General features: G+C 38.9%; 1 protein-coding gene across 11 annotated transcripts in view; it reads right to left on the bottom strand.

Annotated features, from left to right (window-relative positions):
• CACNB2 (calcium voltage-gated channel auxiliary subunit beta 2) overlaps positions 1 to 19488 on the bottom strand; it is a 353464-nt gene that overhangs the window by 126575 nt on the left and 207401 nt on the right. For 9 of the 11 annotated variants that reach the window (XM_036459386.2, XM_036459384.2, XM_036459388.2 and 6 more), the window contains one exon: positions 1410 to 1529. In XM_036459386.2, coding sequence (XP_036315279.1) covers positions 1410 to 1529 — 120 coding nt within the window. Of the gene's footprint in view, positions 1 to 1409; positions 1530 to 2403; positions 2894 to 19488 lie in introns of those variants that run through there. The other 2 variants (XM_036459390.2, XM_036459394.2) reach the window with 2 other exon arrangements.

Genomic DNA, 19488 nt, shown 5'->3' with positions numbered 1-19488 from the left:
TCATCAGCTGCCTGCTCCTCGGGTGGTCTTGCAGCCAGGACTGTATCCCACCTGGAGATGACTTCCCTGCCCCTGAGGTGAGAATGCTGCTTCGATGTATGGAAACACTGCTTCTTAGGAGTCATGGCCTCCTGGCAGTTCCTCGTAAACTGCGATGGCAGCTGTGCTAGAGGTCATGAATATTACATAAGGGCTGTCCATGCTTTCAAGCCAGAATCTCCAAGCCACGATTCCCATAGCAACACACCGAGATTTTACTCATCTCAGAGATGCAGCAGCCAGCATAAGTATTCTAATGTTACCCTTGATTTTTCAGCAAGATCAACCCAGTACTTCTTTTTCAAAGCACTAATTCTTTAAAAAAACAAACAAAAAGCAACAACAACGAGATATATGTACTACTACTATATGTAGTACTTGAAATAATAAAAAATATACTTTATAGCAAAAAGAGAAAAGAAAACCAAAAACTGTGTTCAAATATGTTCATTTAAAAGTTATGGAGTATCACACACACCAAGATACCTTAAAACGGAACAATAACCTAGGGATGGGGAATGTCCGACCCGAGGGCATAAGGCCTGAGAAATCATTTGTTCTGGCCAAGGCACTAGGAGTGAGTTCATGAATGTTTGACCAAATATAGAAGGCTAATTTTTAGGCTGATAATTTTGTATGGTTCAAAAATGATATTATAAATATCCAAATAGCCCTTGGCCGAAAAACGGTTCCCTACCCCCTGCTTTAGAAATGACTATATGGGAAAAAGAATTCAATACATGACAATTAGTAAAATCTAATAGAGTCTCAGCTAAATTCTGTACTTGCATATTTCATATCTGATTTCCAGTTCCCCTTCCACATACATATGCACTTTATTATTATTGGATAGAAGAAACATTTTCAAATAATAAAATCCTTTGTTGCTTTATTTTTGAAAAACGCAATATGAGCCATTTTTTTTAAATATAAGAAAAATAATATTATAAAGCACTTATGGAGTAAAATTTGGGGGAAAGATTATTCAAATAAATACCACAATAAACATTAACTTGAATAAAGTTTGTTTTTCTGAACAGAGAAGTGGTCTGCTGAAAAATAAGGTAAAATCATTTTAATATTAGATACTGTTTTTTTCTCCTGGTATAATCAGGAATCCTTTCGTGTGTCTAAATGAACCATATACCACGGACACAAGTTGTTTGGATTATACAATAACATGGAACGCAAGACCACTCATATATCACACTTCCTTTTTCTACCAAGGAAAGAAAATAATACCACTTTCTGTACGTCTTTTAAACCAGAAAATGAAATACTGTAAGAACTCAAACACGCCTCCACAGGTGGTCCATCACGGGCCCAGCACCACTGGCGGAGGAAGAGCTCGGCAGGGAAAAGGATCTTACCTTTGCTTTTTCCAACTGTGCCTGGGCCTGCCGCTCTGCTTCTCTGCGCACCGCCTCCCGGTCTTCCTCCAAAGACACATCGGAATCGGATGGACGGCTGGTGTAGGAGTCTGCCGAACCCTGGAAAGGGAAGTTTACGTTTTAAAACAGATCCCATCCATGACGTTTGTGCTGGGAATGTTTCATTGACACTACAGTTAGCTTCCTAGATTTTGCCACAAGTTCCTGAAGAGTGGAGACAAGAATCCACCTCCTGGCACACCATCCAGAAAAAAAGATCACGCTGTGGTCTGCAGACCATTCACTAGGGTAGCTGTGCCTACCAAGTTACCATTCCTTCCCCAGGTTTCTGTTCCAATTAATGTCCCTCCTGGAAAAACAGAACAAGTTCCTTCACGGTCACACCAGCTCCGTGGTGCAGTGCAGAGCTGAAGGGCACAGATGGGTTTCAAGGATAGCTTCAAGAACAATCTGCACGTAGAGCAAGCAGTCGCCCCCAGAAAGAGGGCACTGCTAATAAAACACATCTCCGAAAGGTAAAGGACTTATGAACCCGGACTCTCCAAAACCTCCCTACTGTGAGCTGACTCCACTTTCATCTTAAGCATCCTTTTGCACCTTTGTATTCATTCACCTGATATTTGTATTCATTCAAAACTGTAAAACAACAGCAGTCGGCTCCATACAATCTTTAAGCAACACATTAAAACACACACACACACACACACACACACACACACACACACACAAACCAGACATACAAAAAAACCAAACACCTTTAAATAGATTTAACAAAACCTCTCTGAAGAAAACACCTGCCGGGGATTTATCTCCGTTGGCCAATAAACCATGACACAGGAAAAGGAGCTCAGAAAATGACAGGACTTTGCCTCGCTCCGGCTCTTGCAATCAGGATCATATTACTAAATAAAAGGAGCCCGTGCCAGCACTCACTCCAACACCAGCAAAAGCAAAGGCGAGCCCTGGAGCTTACACAGATGTCCGAGTTCTTCAGCCTTCCTCCCTTGGCTCTTTTCAGAAGCCGGATCCAGGTGGCCTTCATGAGCCAGACCGCGCCTTTCCCCTCCGCAGCGGCAGCCCCGGGCACCGGTCCTCAGCGCGCGCCGAGCCCTGCGGAGCAGCCTCCGCACCGGCCCCAGCCATGCTCCAACCAAGCCCCGTCTCAGTCCCTCTCTGCCTCCAGGCTTTCACTCCCTGCCCCGGAGGAGGACTCCGGTCCGAGGGGATGCGTATTCTCCCATTCCAGATGGGAAACAAACACTCGAACGCTGTAAGCTGCTTTAAAAATGAAGAACACCTCAAGTGCGTTCCAAGGCAGGCACCAACTCGTTCTTAAACTTAATGCATCTTCCTACCCAGAAGAGTCTCTTCCTGCTCCTAGATTGCTAAAGGAAGCTGGTTGCAAGAGAACCTTAAAAAAAAAAAAAAAAAGAAAGAAAGAAAGAAAAAAGAACCCACACACCTAGTGCAAAACGTATGCAGAGACATTTGCAAGTGCAAAGTTCAAGCCTTATCTTCAGAGATCTGGAGGGGGAAGGCGGGCAAGGCACTCACCGCACTGGGCATGCTCCATAGGTAGCCTTTCCAGGCGGATGCTCACATCACCCGCACTCACTGTTCCTCTATGTCCAATTGCCATTTGCATCCGAAGTGTAAACAGCTGGAGAGGGTTCCGGTTCTATAGTAACAGGCACAAGGTCTGTTTGTCATGTTTATGTTTCCGATAAAGCATTCTCTCAAAAAGACAGCATGTGATCTTTTCCTTTAAGGATCCCTTTCCACTAACCTGCTTACAGAAAGTCCGTCCTATGCTACAAGGCAATGCAGAGATAATAGTATATACAATATTGGGCAGCAAAAATCAAATAATGCTCAACAACTGTAATAGCATACTGCTCTTGCTTGCTTGTGACTTCCCAAGCCAGATGCAAGAGAGAAGTTTGCTCAGTTAATTAGGACATGAGAGTAATCACAGCTCCAAGCTATGAGTTTCACCTAGCTCAAAATGACTGTGAAATGCTTCTCCAACTGAGAAACTAACGCTTGAAATAAAGTCACTGGAATACATAACTGCGTGAATTGTTATAACAATAATTATGAAGAAGATTGGTTTATTAGTTTGAGTTAGGAGTCATGAAACAGTTTAGTCCAAATTATTTTTATAAATAAGACAACTGAGGTTTGAGAAGGAAATATATTTAAGTTTTTAATATCCTGTTGTAGTGGAATTACATTTTTAAAGTTTATTTATGAAGACATACACATTTTCAGGTTTCTTAAAGTAAACAAAATTCTATTATTGCCTTCTAAGCTGCATTTTTTTAAAGAGAGTTGCTTGGTAAAGTTTTATGTAAATGAAAGAAATCATTCTTAAGAATTTATCTCTTTTCCTACCTTTCTTTCTTCTTTTATCCTTTCAATTCTGGGCTAAGACCAGTTTTCAGGAGATCAATGTTAGGAAATAGTTTTAGAACAAAAGTAATAGATTGAATGCACCTTAATTTCAGTATAACTACATAAATTGATATTAAAAAGATATATTATTAACAAGTGAATGTAAAATGCATGGAAGATACAAAGTTGATTCCAATTTTTTGTTTAAGTAAAATTCTCAAGGGACATATGAGTCTTTCTACACAGACACACATGCTAAGGGGCTCCCCATTTTCCCAGATCATTCCCTATACTGTAGTGGTCGGCAAACTCATTAGTCAACAGAGCCAAATATCAGCAGTACAACCATTGAAATTTCTTTTGAGGGCCGAAAACCGACTTCTGCACATGGGCCACGAAGTTTCAATTGCACTGATCATGTGCGCTCGCATGTGGTATTTTGTGGAAGAGTCACACTCAGGGGGCCAAAAGCCGCATGTAGTTCACGAGCAGCAGTTTACCGACCTCTGCCCTATAGTATGGGTAGTACAGTAGAAAATTACCAAGATGCCCAATTATGCCCCATAAAAAGCCTCAGAATGGCATTTTAGACCCAATCACCTGCCAAAAGCTCAGGTCACACCTCCTGGAGGACACTCAATTTCTGTCATAAAGAAACCCGTAACAACAGGAAGAGGATTAACACACACAATGCATGTGATCTTTCCCTTTTAAACAAAATAAGATTTTAAAAGTCCTTTGCTAATAACCAGGTGTAGTTTTAATTGCATAGTCATTTTGAGACCTGTTTCCAGGCTTAAACAGCTAAGCGGTTTACAACGAAACAAAACAAAACCCTCTCCATCGACTTTGGCAATTATCTTTTGAATACTGGCGACACTGTATTAACCTTTAACGATTTTACAATATGGAATACGACCATGAACTGTAGCTTATAAACCTTTTAAGTAGAGCGTATAGAAGTCACATTATTTTCACACCTTGTACCTGTAATAGTCTATACTTTAAACATATTTTTCATTACAGAAGTTACAAATCCCATTGTAAAAAGAGGAAGGCACGAATGAGGTCACCTTATGTATCCTCTCACCTAAGAGAGCCGCTATTAAATGGTAGCACGGGGAGCCTCCAGAGTTCCTGTGATTTTGAAAGTCACCCTCTCAACATGTGCATTACAATTAATCTCCTTCCTTCTGGGAGCATGGCTACGTGCAGTTAAAGGTGATATATCTAATTAAGCTTTGCCTTTGGTACCATATGGACTTTCTGGGTCATTCTGCCTCACGTTGTCTTTAGTCAAGAACAGCTGGCAATCATTTCCATTAACTCCAGAGCAGGTTCATTACAAGATGTACCCTTGATCTCTTCCATGTTCTGGCCTTTTGTGGTATTTGTCCTTTCAGGTACATCACATGTTCAGCTACCCACACTTCCTTTTCTGCATCTTAATGTTCTTATTCCTCATTGTACCATCCCAAAATACAACTAGCACCTAATGTCTACCAATAATTCATTCTGAATCTTCTATTTTTATCCTGAGAACTCTCACTCCAAATGTGTGTTCTTTGCTTTTAGGAAATGCTATTTTAATGGGATTAAATTATACTTTTAGGTACTCTTCAACTTCTGTTTTTTTCCACTCTAAACTCTTTTATGTCAAGTATTGGCACAAAAATTATCACCTTTTCCCTTAAGCATTTTTGTTTTGGAATTTATAAGTTGCTTTTTTGATGTTGTACTCTTCCATTTAACAGTCATATATTTCCAGCATCAGTTATCTTCAGCGTGCTCTTGTTTTATCTTTTAAAGCCAAAAAGATGAGAGTTATACACCTATTCAGGATATTTTTGATCCCAAATTGTTCATCTATTTCTGTGCAAAATTTTCAAGTGAAGTCTAAAACAAGGCTCTTAGGCAAAATCAATTTCTAAGAGTATCTAAGGTTACCAAATTCTAGACAAAGCTATGTCCAACCAAAATATGTTAGGCTTCAAACGACCTTCACATGGAGAGGATTATGCTAAATCAGTGGCAAATCTGACTTGTTTCTTCCTGACCTGCCATGGGATAGACAGATATCCATGGCCATTCTGGTCAGATCCACATTTTTAAAGTAAAGCAATATGGGATAGACTTCTGCAAAGAAGGACTGAGGGGAAAGGGTTTGTCTCTTGTATTGTTTGCTTGCAATGGCAGATAATTCTTTCATTTCTCCTACTGTCATCTCTTTCCACACTTCAAAGTAATTACCTTTTTTTTTTTTTTTTTTTTTTTTTTTTTTTTTTCCTGTGAGGAGATTTGGATCTCTCTAAGAAAATGAATTGCTCTTCATGCTTTGTTGGCTTCTTCAGAAACAAAACCACACACTTTCAGGTTGTATGAGCCCCCTATAAATGTTGGAGATTAAACCCTTATCGGAGATAACATTGGCAAATATGTTCTCCCATGCAATGGGCTTTCTTGTTGTTTTGTTGATGGTTTCTTTTGCTGCGCAGAAGCTTTTTATTTTGGTGTAGTCCATTAGTTTATTTTCTCTTTAGTTTCCATTGCCCTAGGAGCAGTATAAACAATCCAATCAAAAAATGGGTAAGGGACCTAAATAGATTCTTTTTGAAAGGGGACATATAAAAGTCCAAGAGACATATGAAAACATGCTCAAAGTCATTAATCATCCAAGAGATGCTTTTTCAAAACAACAATGAGGTACTATCTCACACCTTTCAGAATGGCTATCAACAACAAATCAACAAATGACAAGTACTGGCAAGGATTTGGAGAAAAAGGAACCCTTGTGCACTGCTGGTGGAAATGCAGACTGGTGCACCACTGAGAACAGTATTGAGTTTCCTCAAAAAATTAAAAATGGCCCTAACTGGTTTGGCTTGGCGGATAGAGCATTGGCCTGCAGACTGAAGGGTCTCAGGTTTGATTCCAGTCAAGAGCATGTACCTTGGTAGCAGGCACATCCCCAGTAGGGGGGGGCAGGAGGCAACTGATTGATGTTTCTCTCTCATGGATGTTTCTAACTCTCGATTCCTCTCCCTCCTCTCTGTAAAAAAATCAATTAAATGTATTTAAAAAAACAACTAAAAATGGAGCTACCATTTGACCCAGTAATCTCACATCTAGGAATATATCCCAAGAAACCAGAAACACTGATCAGAAAGGATATATGCACCCCTATGTTCATAGCAGCACAATTCACCATAGCTAAGATTTGGAAACAGTCTAAGTGCCCATCATCAAATGAGTGGATTAGAAAATTGACACATCTACACAATGGAATATTATGCTGCGGTAAAAAGGAAGGAATGCCTATTATTTGCTAACAGCACAGATGGACCTAGAGAGCATTATGCTAAGCGAAACAAGCCAGTCAGAGAAAGATAAATATCACATGATCTCATTCATTTGTGGAATATAATGAACAACATAAACTGATGAACAAAAACAGATCCAGAGACAGAGAAGCATTGATCAGACCGTCAAACCTCAGAGGGAAGGAAGGGGAGGATTGGAGTAGGGGGAAGAGATCAACCAAAGGACTTGTATGCATGCATATGAGCCTAACCAGTGGAAACAGACACTTATGGGGATGAGGGCATGAGTGGAGGACTGGGGGAAAATGGAGGAATAAGGACACATATGTAATACCTTAATCAATAAAGAAAACAACCATGCACTTTTCACTGATAATGAGAATTTCTGACACTAAAAATTGAAGGGAAATAAAGTGTTCCTGACATCATTAGTCAACAGAGCCAAATATCAACAGTACAACAATTGAAATTTCTTCTGAGAGCCAATTTTTTTAAACTTAAACTTCTTCTAATGCCACTTCTTCAAAATAGACTCACTCAGGCTGTGGTATTTTGTGGAAGAGCCACACTCAAGGGGCCAAAGAGCCACATGGGGCTCTTGAGCCCCTGTTCGCCGACCGCTGATGTAGGCTATTGAGACGAAGCTCATTTTCATTGCTACTGTATACTTCAGTTTGCAATTGTCACATCGTTTCTGCTCAAATTCATCTACTTATGCAATCTCATATGTGACTGGCCTACCTTTTGGCTTAAGGTCAGAAATATTAACAGAAGTAAAGGTAATCTATATAAGTTCATTCTTGTGTGATACTTTTGTGATTGTGTAAAAGCTAAAATGATAGCTTTAATTTTCTCAAGAGCCTGGGAAAATTTATAAACTTTGTGTGGTTATAGTATGTATTGACATTAAGTTGTACTGAAAACAAAACAAAATACCAACACCACAAAACCATGCATTTAGAACTGTAAGTGCTGTAACTGTAAGTTAAGTTCTGGGAATATGATTGTGAGAAGGATTAAAACTTTCTTTCCAGTGTGGAGCTTGATATTCTAGTGAAAGAGACTACTTTTAAAAAAAAGTTATTGAAAACCAATTATAATGAAAAAAAAATTTAACAGGCTGAGATAAAATTATGGTGGTGGGAAGATGCTAGTTTTATTAGGATGATATGACATTAGGAGGTGATATTTAACCTAAAGGATAAAGAAAAAAGTTAGTCCTGCAATATTTTGAGAAAAGAAATGTCTAGACAGAGAGAACAGAATATGCTAAGGCCCTGGACAAGGAATGCTTAGTAGTTTGAAAAAGTGAGAAGAAGTCAGTACAGGTAACATGGTACTTTTCCGGAGTATTTAAGATCTCTTCCCCATCCCTCTCCTCTCTGTCTCATCCTGCAGGTAAATACACATTCCAGCACACCTAGAACTGGGAATCCTTTTTGTTTACATAGAATCACTTTACAGAAAAACTACTTACACATATTTTATTTTCTTAATCAGAAGTGGTATTTAAATTGCCACTAAATTCCACTTTATTGGAACAATCACTTCTGAGATTTATACAAAGTTCTTTGATTGTCTTCCTTCTACATCCAGTACTATCTCTTAAAGCCTAAAGTCAGTAAATTTTTGAGATTGTTCTATATTATGCTAATAATGAGGTTAATCAATTTATTTCTATTAGAGTACGTATATAAATGATAATAACTGCTAATTTTTAGTGAATGCATACCCTATGCTAGATAATGTGTTGATTTGGAAACATTAAATAATCTAATTATCTCAATTTTTACTCATTAAAAAACTGAGGCAAAGAGAAGTTAAGATATCTGACTTTGGTTATAAAACTAATAATGGAGGTTGGAGCACTTTGAATTCAAGTTCCATGCATAAGTCACTTCTTAAAAAATAAAAGCTAGAACATATCTGTAGCTGCAACTGATATTTCTATTAATCAAAAACATTTTTGTCTTTCAGGGACACTTATAACCATTTCTAATGGTCATAAATGTCATGATGAAATATCTTTGCTAAATTTGGTTCATTCTCTCTATCTCTCTTACACACACTCACACATACACACACACACACACACACACACACACTCACACATACACACACAGCTTCTCAAATTTATCTTCCCAAAAGGCAGTGAAGATACAATGAAGGTTCAATAAAACACAGATAATTTGTCAATGTAATGCTGTTTGGTGGAAAGAAGGATTCAAAGAGTTGGCTGCTACCCTGAAATTTTCCTCACATCGAAGTAGCTCAAAATTATAAAGCATTCTTTTCATTATTTATCTACAATGGAAAGTACATAGTAGAACAAGAAAACAATGGAAGTCAAGAAACTGGCTATTTAAATTTTTCTCTCTTCCCTGAAAATGAACATGACTTGGCAAGCTGGCCTTCAGTAGCCTCTTTGGCAGCTGATGTTGCCTGAAGCTGGCTGGAATTCATGTGTCTCCCGAGTAACCTTTCAGTTCAACAAGAATAGCTGCTAGTGTGCAGCACAGAAGATGAAGGTATTAGAGTGCAAACCATAGGACTAAAGTGAGGGTATGTTGGCGATTTATATTTTGTATAAGAGCTTCTGTACAATATTTTCAAAATTTGACAGACAAAAAGAATCTTTCTCCCCACCCCCATGTTTTTATTGACATTTAGAAAGACGGAGGGAGAGGGAGAGAGAAAGAGAAACATCAACATGAGAGCAGAACATCGATCAGATTCTCCCATATTTCCAATGTCAGGGACCAAACCCACAACTGGGGCATGTACCCTGACCAGGAATCACACCACAGGCCTTTTGCGTGTGATCACAGGATGATGTCTAACCTACTGAGCCACACCAGCCAGGTTAAAAAAACAGCAACATTTTGAAAAAGTTAAAATCAGATAGCCAATTTTAATATTATTTCAAGTTTGGATTTCAAGTAAAGGATAAACAATTGTCCTTCCTAATTATAATACATCATTTTATTTATTTATTTATTTATTTATTTATTTATTTATTTATTTTGTGTGTGTGTGTGTGTGTGTGTGTGTGTGTGTGTGTAGGAGGGTTTAGGCCCTTCAAAAATATTTATGGATGGTGATAGATGACAAGGATTTTTCATTTTAGTATCATTCCTTACAAAAAACTTCACCTTTAAGTCATGAGAATGGGAATGAGCAGGCAAGAAGAAGCCGAAAAATAGTGCCTGGGAGAGGTGGACTTTCTCAAAATATTGTTAACACATTAAATGAGAGAAAAGGAATGACTGAATCATATGTAAGAAATTTTTGGTATTGGGATACATGGTGGATATAGAAACTCTGCATGGACATCACTACCATTAGTCTTTCTATTGAATCATTCAATTAGCATACATACATGCAGTGTAGTATTTCTTGTTGCCCAAGAAAACCTTTCTTTAACTCCATTTTCTTGACAGCTCCTACCCCATTCCTTTGTTCTTCTTTGCAGAAAAAAATGCCTCAAAGAAGTTGCTCCTACTCACTCCAATTCTCTCTTAGACCTACTCTCTTCCCCCACTCCACCAAAACTACTCAAGGTCATCAACGATATGTGACTAAATCCAGTAGTGAATTCTCAGTGCTCATCTTAACCATCAGTAGCATTTTGCATGGCTGTTTAATATTATTCTGTGTTCTTTATTCACTTTCTCAACTTGGCTTCCAAGAAATCTCTCTCTCCTTTTACATGTTGCTCTTTCTCTTGCCTGTTGGCTGCTTCTAAGTCTCCTCTTCCACTCATTTCCTACACCCTCCACTCATACTATACAACCTCCTTTCAGCGCCAACCTCATAGGTCTCCTTGATGTTCCCCACAGGTAGCAGGAATCTTCTCTCCTTAGCTTTTCACATGCCTGCCTATCATCTCCTTCAAGTTTACTCAAACATCGCCTTCTCAAAGAGGCTTTCTGGGACCATCCTGTATAAAACTGTAACTCTACTGCTCTCCCCAGTATCTCTAATCTCACTTACCCTGTCCTACTTTTAAGAAATAGTGCTTTTACTTTCTAACATACAATATATAATTTGTTATGTTTATTGTCTAGTGTCTATCTCCCTCCATTGGAATATAACATCCATGAGGGCAGAGATTGTGTTTTGTTTTCTTCATTCATTCATCCCAGTGCCTAGAATAGTGCCCAGCACAGAATACATGCTCTGTGAACATTTGTTGAATGAAAGAATAAAGGTTACTGGAAAGATCCTATTCTCCATCACATCCTACATTTTGAAGCTCTTCCACTATATGAAGTCCTTTTTAGCATTCTTAAACATTTCTCAATTTTCCTAAACATTCTTATGCCTCTTAAAAAAAAAACAAAAACCAGTAATCTGACCCAGAGTGAGTAGCCAATAAATATTTTCTATAGTGAGTAAAATTATCAAGCAAAGATTTCAGCCCAAAGATATAATATTTGGTGTTTTATAATAAGCTTAAATAAATACTAAATGTGTTAACTTAGTGTAAATGTCAACTATAGGTCAGTTGGTTAAATCAACCAGTTCCATAACAAGCAAACCACTCACACACAAAAAGTAATTACATTGAAAGTTTATAGAGCATCCATCTTCCAAGGAATTTAAGAAAGACTTTATATTTTGAAAAATATGATTAATGCTTATGTTCTAGGAAGCTTCTTTTCCCATTAACTCCACTTCTTCCTTCCAGGGACTCAAAGTTCCAATTCTAAAGCTGCTAATGACTCATTGTATAGCCAGAGGCAAGTCGTGTAATTTTTTTCCAGACTTGCCCCCACAAAATGAGCATGCTAAACCAAAGCTACTAGAAGGAATATTCTTGAAAATGTTCTTGCATATGGTTAAAAATTGTAAATATGACATACTATATGACTCTTTACTACTGACTGCCACGTATCATGCAGTACCCTAACAGTATTTCCATGGGGATAGAACTTAAATTCACAGCAGAAAACGTGACCCTGCACACGTTTATTAAGAGAATGTTTAAGAACTCCAGCCAGCAAGGAGAAAGATGTTTTTCCTGGCAATTTTGAATAGCATACTCAAAGGAAGATAACTGACTAACTGAACAAATACAAAATTCTGGGACAACTTCGCGGGCTCTCTATGAATAAAGGTTACATTAAAAAATGGCATGTCCAGCTGTGAGCCTTTCCTTGCATGGCTGAACAAACAGCAAATCTTGGCCTTTCAGGGAGAATTCTGCCAGGTGGCAATGAACAGTCAATCCACAGACATTTAAGGATAGTAATCATATGCATCCTCCAAGGAGCCACACAGCTGTGAAAAGGGATGTGCTTTCAGTGCTTAAAGATCTGACCTTTGAAACTTTCTTTGCACATACAGAAGGTACTATGCTAACTTGTAAGAAAACCTATAAGAGGTCAATAGATTTAGACAGAGGTTATGAATTTAAAAATTCACTAACTACTCAACTTGTCACAAACATCTAGAAGGGTTGTTCAGCCTCACTAAATTAAACACAACCCCATTTCCTCATTAAATTGGCCCTATTTTTAGCAAAGTACCAATTCACAATGTTGTGAGGAGACATGAAAACTGATGCTTTCCCATCTTGGTGGTTTTGTGACTTTCATACAATCCTTTGGGAAAACAATGGTATTTTTATTTGTAACTAGATATGTAGACTAACACATATCTAGACTAATGATTTCACTTCCAGGACATAGCTTACAATTCTTAAATTATGGTCCACACACTTAATAAGTTATACAAACCTTAATTATAGTTACAAGGCCAAAGAGCAAACAAACATATTTATAATGACTATATTTGGTAAAAAAAAAAAATACTTAAAAGCCTGAATCACTTCTAAAAATACATACACTATGTTGGTAAAAATACCGGGAGTACACAAAAATGACAGAAGAAATAGGGTTTGATTGTTTCCCCCCCCCCTTGTTTTTGTTTGTTTTAATTTCAGGGCTAATTTAAAAACTTTTCTGTAATGTTATCATTTTTATGAATAGAATTTAAAAGATCTTTCTTATTACAATTAAAATGTCTATGCCGAAGCCGGTTTGGCTCAGTGGTAGAGCGTCGGCCTGCGGATTGATAGGTCCCAGGTTCGATTCCAGTCAAGGGCATGTACATTGGTTGCGGGCACATCCCCGGTGGGGAGTGTGCAGGAGGCAGCTGGTTGATGTTTCTCTCTCATCGACGTTTCTAGCTCTCTATCCCTCTCTCCTCCTCTCTGTAAAAAATCAATAAAATATATTTAAAAGAAAAAGAAAAAGAAAAAAAAATGTCTAGCAAAATACCCTGGAAATATTTTTGGTGTTGCAAAAAATAGGATTTTCAGAGACATATTTTCTCTAATTGGTTGATTTAACCTTGATAGGTTTTTTTTGCACATGGGGAAGGAAACAAGCTCTGGATCTCCTGAAAGACTCTTTAAGCCCATTGAAAAAATGTTGAATTATATCAGAGAGGATACAATAATTAAAATAAAAGTACTTAGACATGAAATGCTAATATTTTCAAGTATTATATTACTCTATAAAAAATGTATTAAGATAATTATTTTAAACCTCCATAGAAACATGAGGCTTTTCTAATATGACTTTAAATACTTTTTTGATACCAGGTAAATACGTAAGCAGGCCAAAAGACTCTGTAATTTGGTAGTAAATTGTTAATATCCTGCTGTAAGAGGCTCACCTTCCAGAAAGAGATGACTTTGGCTCAGAGAGATTTTACTTTAAAAACAGGCTACACGATCAGGGATTTGGCTGGAAAGCACCAGTGGCATGGAGCATTTAATAATAAAGCACCAAAAAGTACCCTACTGACCTAAAACAGTTAATGCATCCCTTTAAGCAGCTAACCTGCCTTCAGGGGTGATTTGAGAACGATAGAGACAATCTGGTTCACACTAATCTATGTTAAGAAGTAGGCTGCACATTTTAGAACGTTTTGCTGGAAATAAAACCAAGCTATTGGTTATGTTAATAAAAATACTGATGTTAGAAAATCCAGATAATGTTAAGAACATTTAACAAAACATGGGACATAAACACTTGGTAAAAAGCAGTTCATATAATTGAAATAAGAATTTTAATCGAAAATATTCAATACATAGTATTACTGATTGAATATGGCACCATGTATTGAATATTTGCAATAAAAATATTTACTTCTGTATCCCCAATATTCAGATGTTGAAACCTAAATGCCCAATGTGATGCTATTTGGAGGTGGGGCTTTTGGGAAGTGATTAGGTCCTTGGGGTGGAGCTCTCATGAGTCAGGTTAATGTTCTTATTAAAGAGACTCCAGAGAGTTTTCTAGGCCTCCTTTCCCCATGTGAGGACACAGGAAAGGAGGTCGGACATCTATGAACCAGACAGCAGGCTCTCATCAGACACTGAATCTTCTAGGGCTGTGGTCGGCAAATTGCGGCTCTTTGGCCCCTTGAGTGTGGTTCTTCTACAAAATACCACGGCCTGGGCAAGTCTATTTTTGAAGAAGTGGTGTTAGAAGAAAAATTTTGGCTCTTCAATGAAATTTCAATCGTTGTACTGTTGATATCTGGCTCTGTTGACTAATGAGTTTGCCGACCACTGTTCTAGGGTCTTGCTCACAGACCTCCTAGCTTCTAAAACAGCTAGAAATGAATGTCTGTTATTTATAAGCCACTCAATCTCTGGTACTTTATTGCAGCCCTCCAAATGACTAGGAGACATGCTATTTTAAGTTTAAAAGTATATTGAACTTCAATGATGGCAAAACTTTCATCAAGCAGGGCAAAATAGCACAGCAATTGGTAAAGATTAGAGAAGGCCTGCTACTGACCACCGCCTGGCACCTTTTCTCTATGGCTTGGTGACTACTGTTTCATGGGCTGGTAGAGAATGGGTATATCTATCTAAAAAAACCCTAATATGCAAATAGAATGAACGGTGGAACCGAACAACTGAACAACCAGGGGGCGCACGTGGAACATGGTAAGCATCTGCCTTGGTGCAATGGTGGAGCAGGTGAGCAGGGATGCCAGACCAAGGGGGGTGCCGGATGCTGTCATGGGGGTGAACCTCTGGTGATTACTAAAAATTCTTTGCTCCTGTGCTGTGGTCCCATCTGGTATTTGCACCTGCTGCTGGTGCCAGCCCTGTTCACACCGGCTCCTGGCACTAGAGCCGCTGCTCACACCCGCTGCTGGTGCCCAGCGCTGACCCTGATCACCCCTGAGGGCTTCTCGACCTCCCCCTGCTCCTGAGGGGCAATGGAGCCCAGCCACCGCACTCACCCACTGTTGGTGCCGGCTCTAATTGCTCAATGCTGTCAGGGGTGCAAATGGGACTGACACCATTAGCACATAGGAGTGGTGGCGGCAGAAGCAGGACTGCTGGTAGACAGGGGACCATGGGCCACGGTGGGAGGGCTTGGGCAAGGGTGCAGAGAATAAGCTGAGACCCACCCTGTGCCCACTGCAGCCTCACAGCCCACAGATCCTTTCAAGGTGCACAAATTCATGCACTGGGCCCCTAGTTTCATATATCTGATGATATTACTGTTAAAAGAGACCTCAGACTCAGACTCTCCAAACCAAAGACACACACTAAGTCTTCTACTTGATTTCAATGACAATCTTTTAACGTTGTGTATAACTAAACATTATTATTCTTACCTCCACCCCCCCAGCACACAGACATCAGGAGGCAGAGCTGATGCTGGGGTTGGAGAGTTAGGTTTTCTTCACCTTCTTATCCCCAGTGCCAGTGCCCATGGGGAGAAGACATGACTGATTTAAGCCTAGTGAGGGGGACAGGCATTACAGAAGAGCACAAATAATTACTCTGCAACCTTGATGGTGACTGTGAAGGAGAAGCACAGGGTGTTATGAGATAATGTACAAGAAGAGGCTTCTATAAGAAAAGGCTTCTATAAGAAAAAGTGTATTTAGTTGTTTTTTAAATTTCTTTATTGATTATAGTGTTACATATGTGTCCTTATTTCCCCATTACCCCCGATCCTCTCCACTCATGCCTCACCCACTGTGTTGTCTGTGTCCATTTGTTATGCTTATACGCATGCATACAAGTCCTTTGGTTGATCTCTCCTCCTTCTCCCCACCCTCCCCTACTGAGGTTTGATGGTCTGATCATGCTTCTCTGTCTCTGGATCTGTTTTTGTTCATCAGTTTATGTTGTTCATTATATTGCATAAATGAGTGAGATCATGTGATATTTATTTTTTCTCTAACTGGCTTATTTCACTTAGCATAATGCTCTCCAGTTCCATCCATGCTGTTGCAAATGGTAGGCATTCCTTCCTTTTTATAGCACCATAGTATTCCATTGTGTAGATGTGCCACAGTTTTTTAATCCACTCATCTACTGATGCACACTTAGGCTGTTTCCAAATCTTAGCTATGGTAAATTGCGCTGCTATGAACATAGGGGTAGAATGGGTTTTGAAGTTTGCAGGCAAGCATTACAGAAAGAGGAATGGGACAATGTTCTAAGGCAGACGGACCAACTTGAAGAGGAGCATGATCCAGGAGCTAGAGCTTAATGAGCAAAAGAGAAAGGCTTTTGAGAAAGTCAGATGGATATGTATTTCAGGTATGAGTTGATGCATTCTATTACAGAGGGAATTGAATTATGGTGATACCATTATTTCCTTAATGTCTTCTGCATGCATATATGGAATCACCTTAAATGACTCTTCATCATCATGCTTACAGACAACAATTGTTTCAGAAAACACCTGCTCCACGTCAGGCACTGAAGATTCTTGTCCTCAAGTAGCTCACAGTACCAGGATCAACTACCAGTTGGTATGTCAAAGTTAAAAACATAAGAGCCATATGTTTATTTATGATTTACTACATAGAATTGAAAATCATAAATAAAACAAAAGATCAATAAGACTGGAAAATGTATCAAGCTTTGATAAAGCATTTATTTCCTTCATATAGTAATATATTTTGGAACTCAATAAGAAAAAAAAAACCCCAAGAATCCTACAAAGGAAAAAAAAAAAAAAAAAAAAAATAAATAGAAGAGGTATTCACAGAAAAAGAATGCCCAACTTTAGTTATGAAGTTTTTAAAAGGAGCAAAAGTCAAAGAAATATCAGTGTTTGTATCTATAATAATAAAAGTATAATGTGCTAAGTAGACTGGACGTCCTTCCAGACGAAGCTGGGGCCACAAGGGAAGCCCAGGTCCGGGGCGTGTCTGCGGTGGCCGGAGGGAAGCCTGGGTCCCAGGGGCCAGAGGGAAGCTGGTGGCAGCAGCCAGAGGAAAGGAATGCATAACCTTGCACGAATATTGTGCATTGGGCCTCTAGTTAATATATAAGAATGTTCATTATGGCATTATTTGTGTTAACAAAATACATTAAATGACAGAACTGCCCATACATCACTAGGGAAGTGGACAGTTGCATCCAATTATGTGGCATCCATATGATGGCATAATATTCAGAAATTAAAATGAGTAAGACAGAGATTTATGTATACCTACCAATATGTGCTAACAGGCAACAATCTCCAAGATATATTTTATAGGGTAAAAAAAAGAAAGAGGCAAAACAGTGGGTACTGGTCTGCTATCAGTTATATAACTATTATTTTAAAAATGCAAACTATATTAGTATTTAGGGTATCTCTAGAATATTTAAGTGGCTGCACATTAAAGTTATCTGGAGAAAAATCTCTGTGCTTGAGCCATATTCCAGACCAATCCAACCAGAAGCTCTGAGGGGCAGAACCAGTCAGGAGTTTTATTCAAAGCTCTGCATGTGATTTTACTGTTCATTCAACACTGAGAACTTCTATGCCTGGACACCCAAGGAATTGGTAACAATGGTTAGCTTGGAGGAGGACACCTGAGGCTGTGAGTATGTTTGTTTACTGTATTCATTATACTTAAAATTTTTTTTAAATAAAATTTCTAGGTCATTTTTCTATAGAGATTTACAAAATCCATATGTTTAGTTTTTGTTGTAAATTTTCCATATATACAGCCATTACTTGCAATTTTTTTTCAATTGAAGAAGAGGTATACTTTATTTTTATGATGAAAAATATTCAAGTTTCTCTCAAGATGTGTCCACTGATAGAGGCAGGAAGCTGACCCTGATTGTTGCAAGGGGGGCGGGAGGGCAGGAGAAGAGGGGTGTCTCAGAATTGACCCAGTGAATGAGAGAGCCCAATGGAACCAGGGGGCTGGGTGTCCACTCTTTCCCCATGGCCAAATTTCCATCTGGAGCTTCAAGGAGAATTCTAAATTAAAATTGGCCTTGGTCAGTTTGGGTTTCTGTTGATCCTCTTGCCTCCAGACCGGACAGAAGTGGTGGGCTGCCACAGTGACAGGGACTTCATTTTGTTAGCGTTTGGATCTTCTGCTCCTGCTGATTACCTGGCACCCACCTTGCTGTATAGTAAGTGCTCGATAAGTGGTTTTGGTCAAATGAATAAAGCATATGTCTATCATATCAAACTTTGGGTGATATTGGGTGTTAAGCAGGTAAAAAGACAACTTCTGTGGACTCACTGCATTGTTCAGCAAATAATCTAACATCTAAATTTCCTGCCAATGGGGCATCCAAATATGAGATAGAACTGTAAGCAAAAAGAAAAACAGGCCAAAACCAGTTTGGCTCAGTGGATAGAGCATCAGCCTATAGACTGAAGGGTCCCCAGTTTGATTCCGGTCAAAGGCATGTACCTTGGTTGTAGGCACATCCCCAGTAGGGGGTGTGCAGGAGGCATCTGATCTACGTTTCTCTTTCACTAATGTTTCTAAATCTCTATCCCTCTCCCTTCCTCTCTGTAAAAAACCAATAAAATATATTTTTTAAAAAAAAGAAAGAAAAGCAGTTCCTGGGTGATATGCATTTGCAAAGCCGATCAGAGGAGACAGCCCTCCTGAAAAATCTGGCCAAATCTTGACCACACTAGAAACTAAGAGATCCGACCAGTGGCAGGGCACTTCTTTTTTTTCTCTGCCTAAGAGTTATAGCTTCTTCAGTAATTTGAAAAACACACATTAATATCAGAGCCCCACTGCACACCATTTATAATCCTATATAATAAAAGGGTAATATGGAAATTAACCATCACTCCGTCACAAAGATGACAGTGCCCATAGCGGAGGGAGGGGCCTCTGGCCAGAGGTCGGGGCATGGATCGCTGGTATCATTGCAGGCTGGGCTGAGGGGACTCCCCTTCCCCCGTGCATGAATTTCATACATGAGGCCTCTAGTTATATATAATTATTTTGAAGATAATGATATGGTAAAAAGACATGAAAGTCTCACTCCAAAAATGGAAGCTCAATCCTTTTCTAATTGTCCTTTTGTAATTTCCACA

This window comes from Pipistrellus kuhlii, unplaced genomic scaffold, assembly GCF_014108245.1.
Source record: "Pipistrellus kuhlii isolate mPipKuh1 unplaced genomic scaffold, mPipKuh1.p scaffold_m20_p_1, whole genome shotgun sequence".
In the NCBI taxonomy this organism is placed as follows: Eukaryota; Metazoa; Chordata; class Mammalia; order Chiroptera; family Vespertilionidae; genus Pipistrellus; species Pipistrellus kuhlii.
This window is presented reverse-complemented; position numbering and strand designations above follow the sequence as displayed.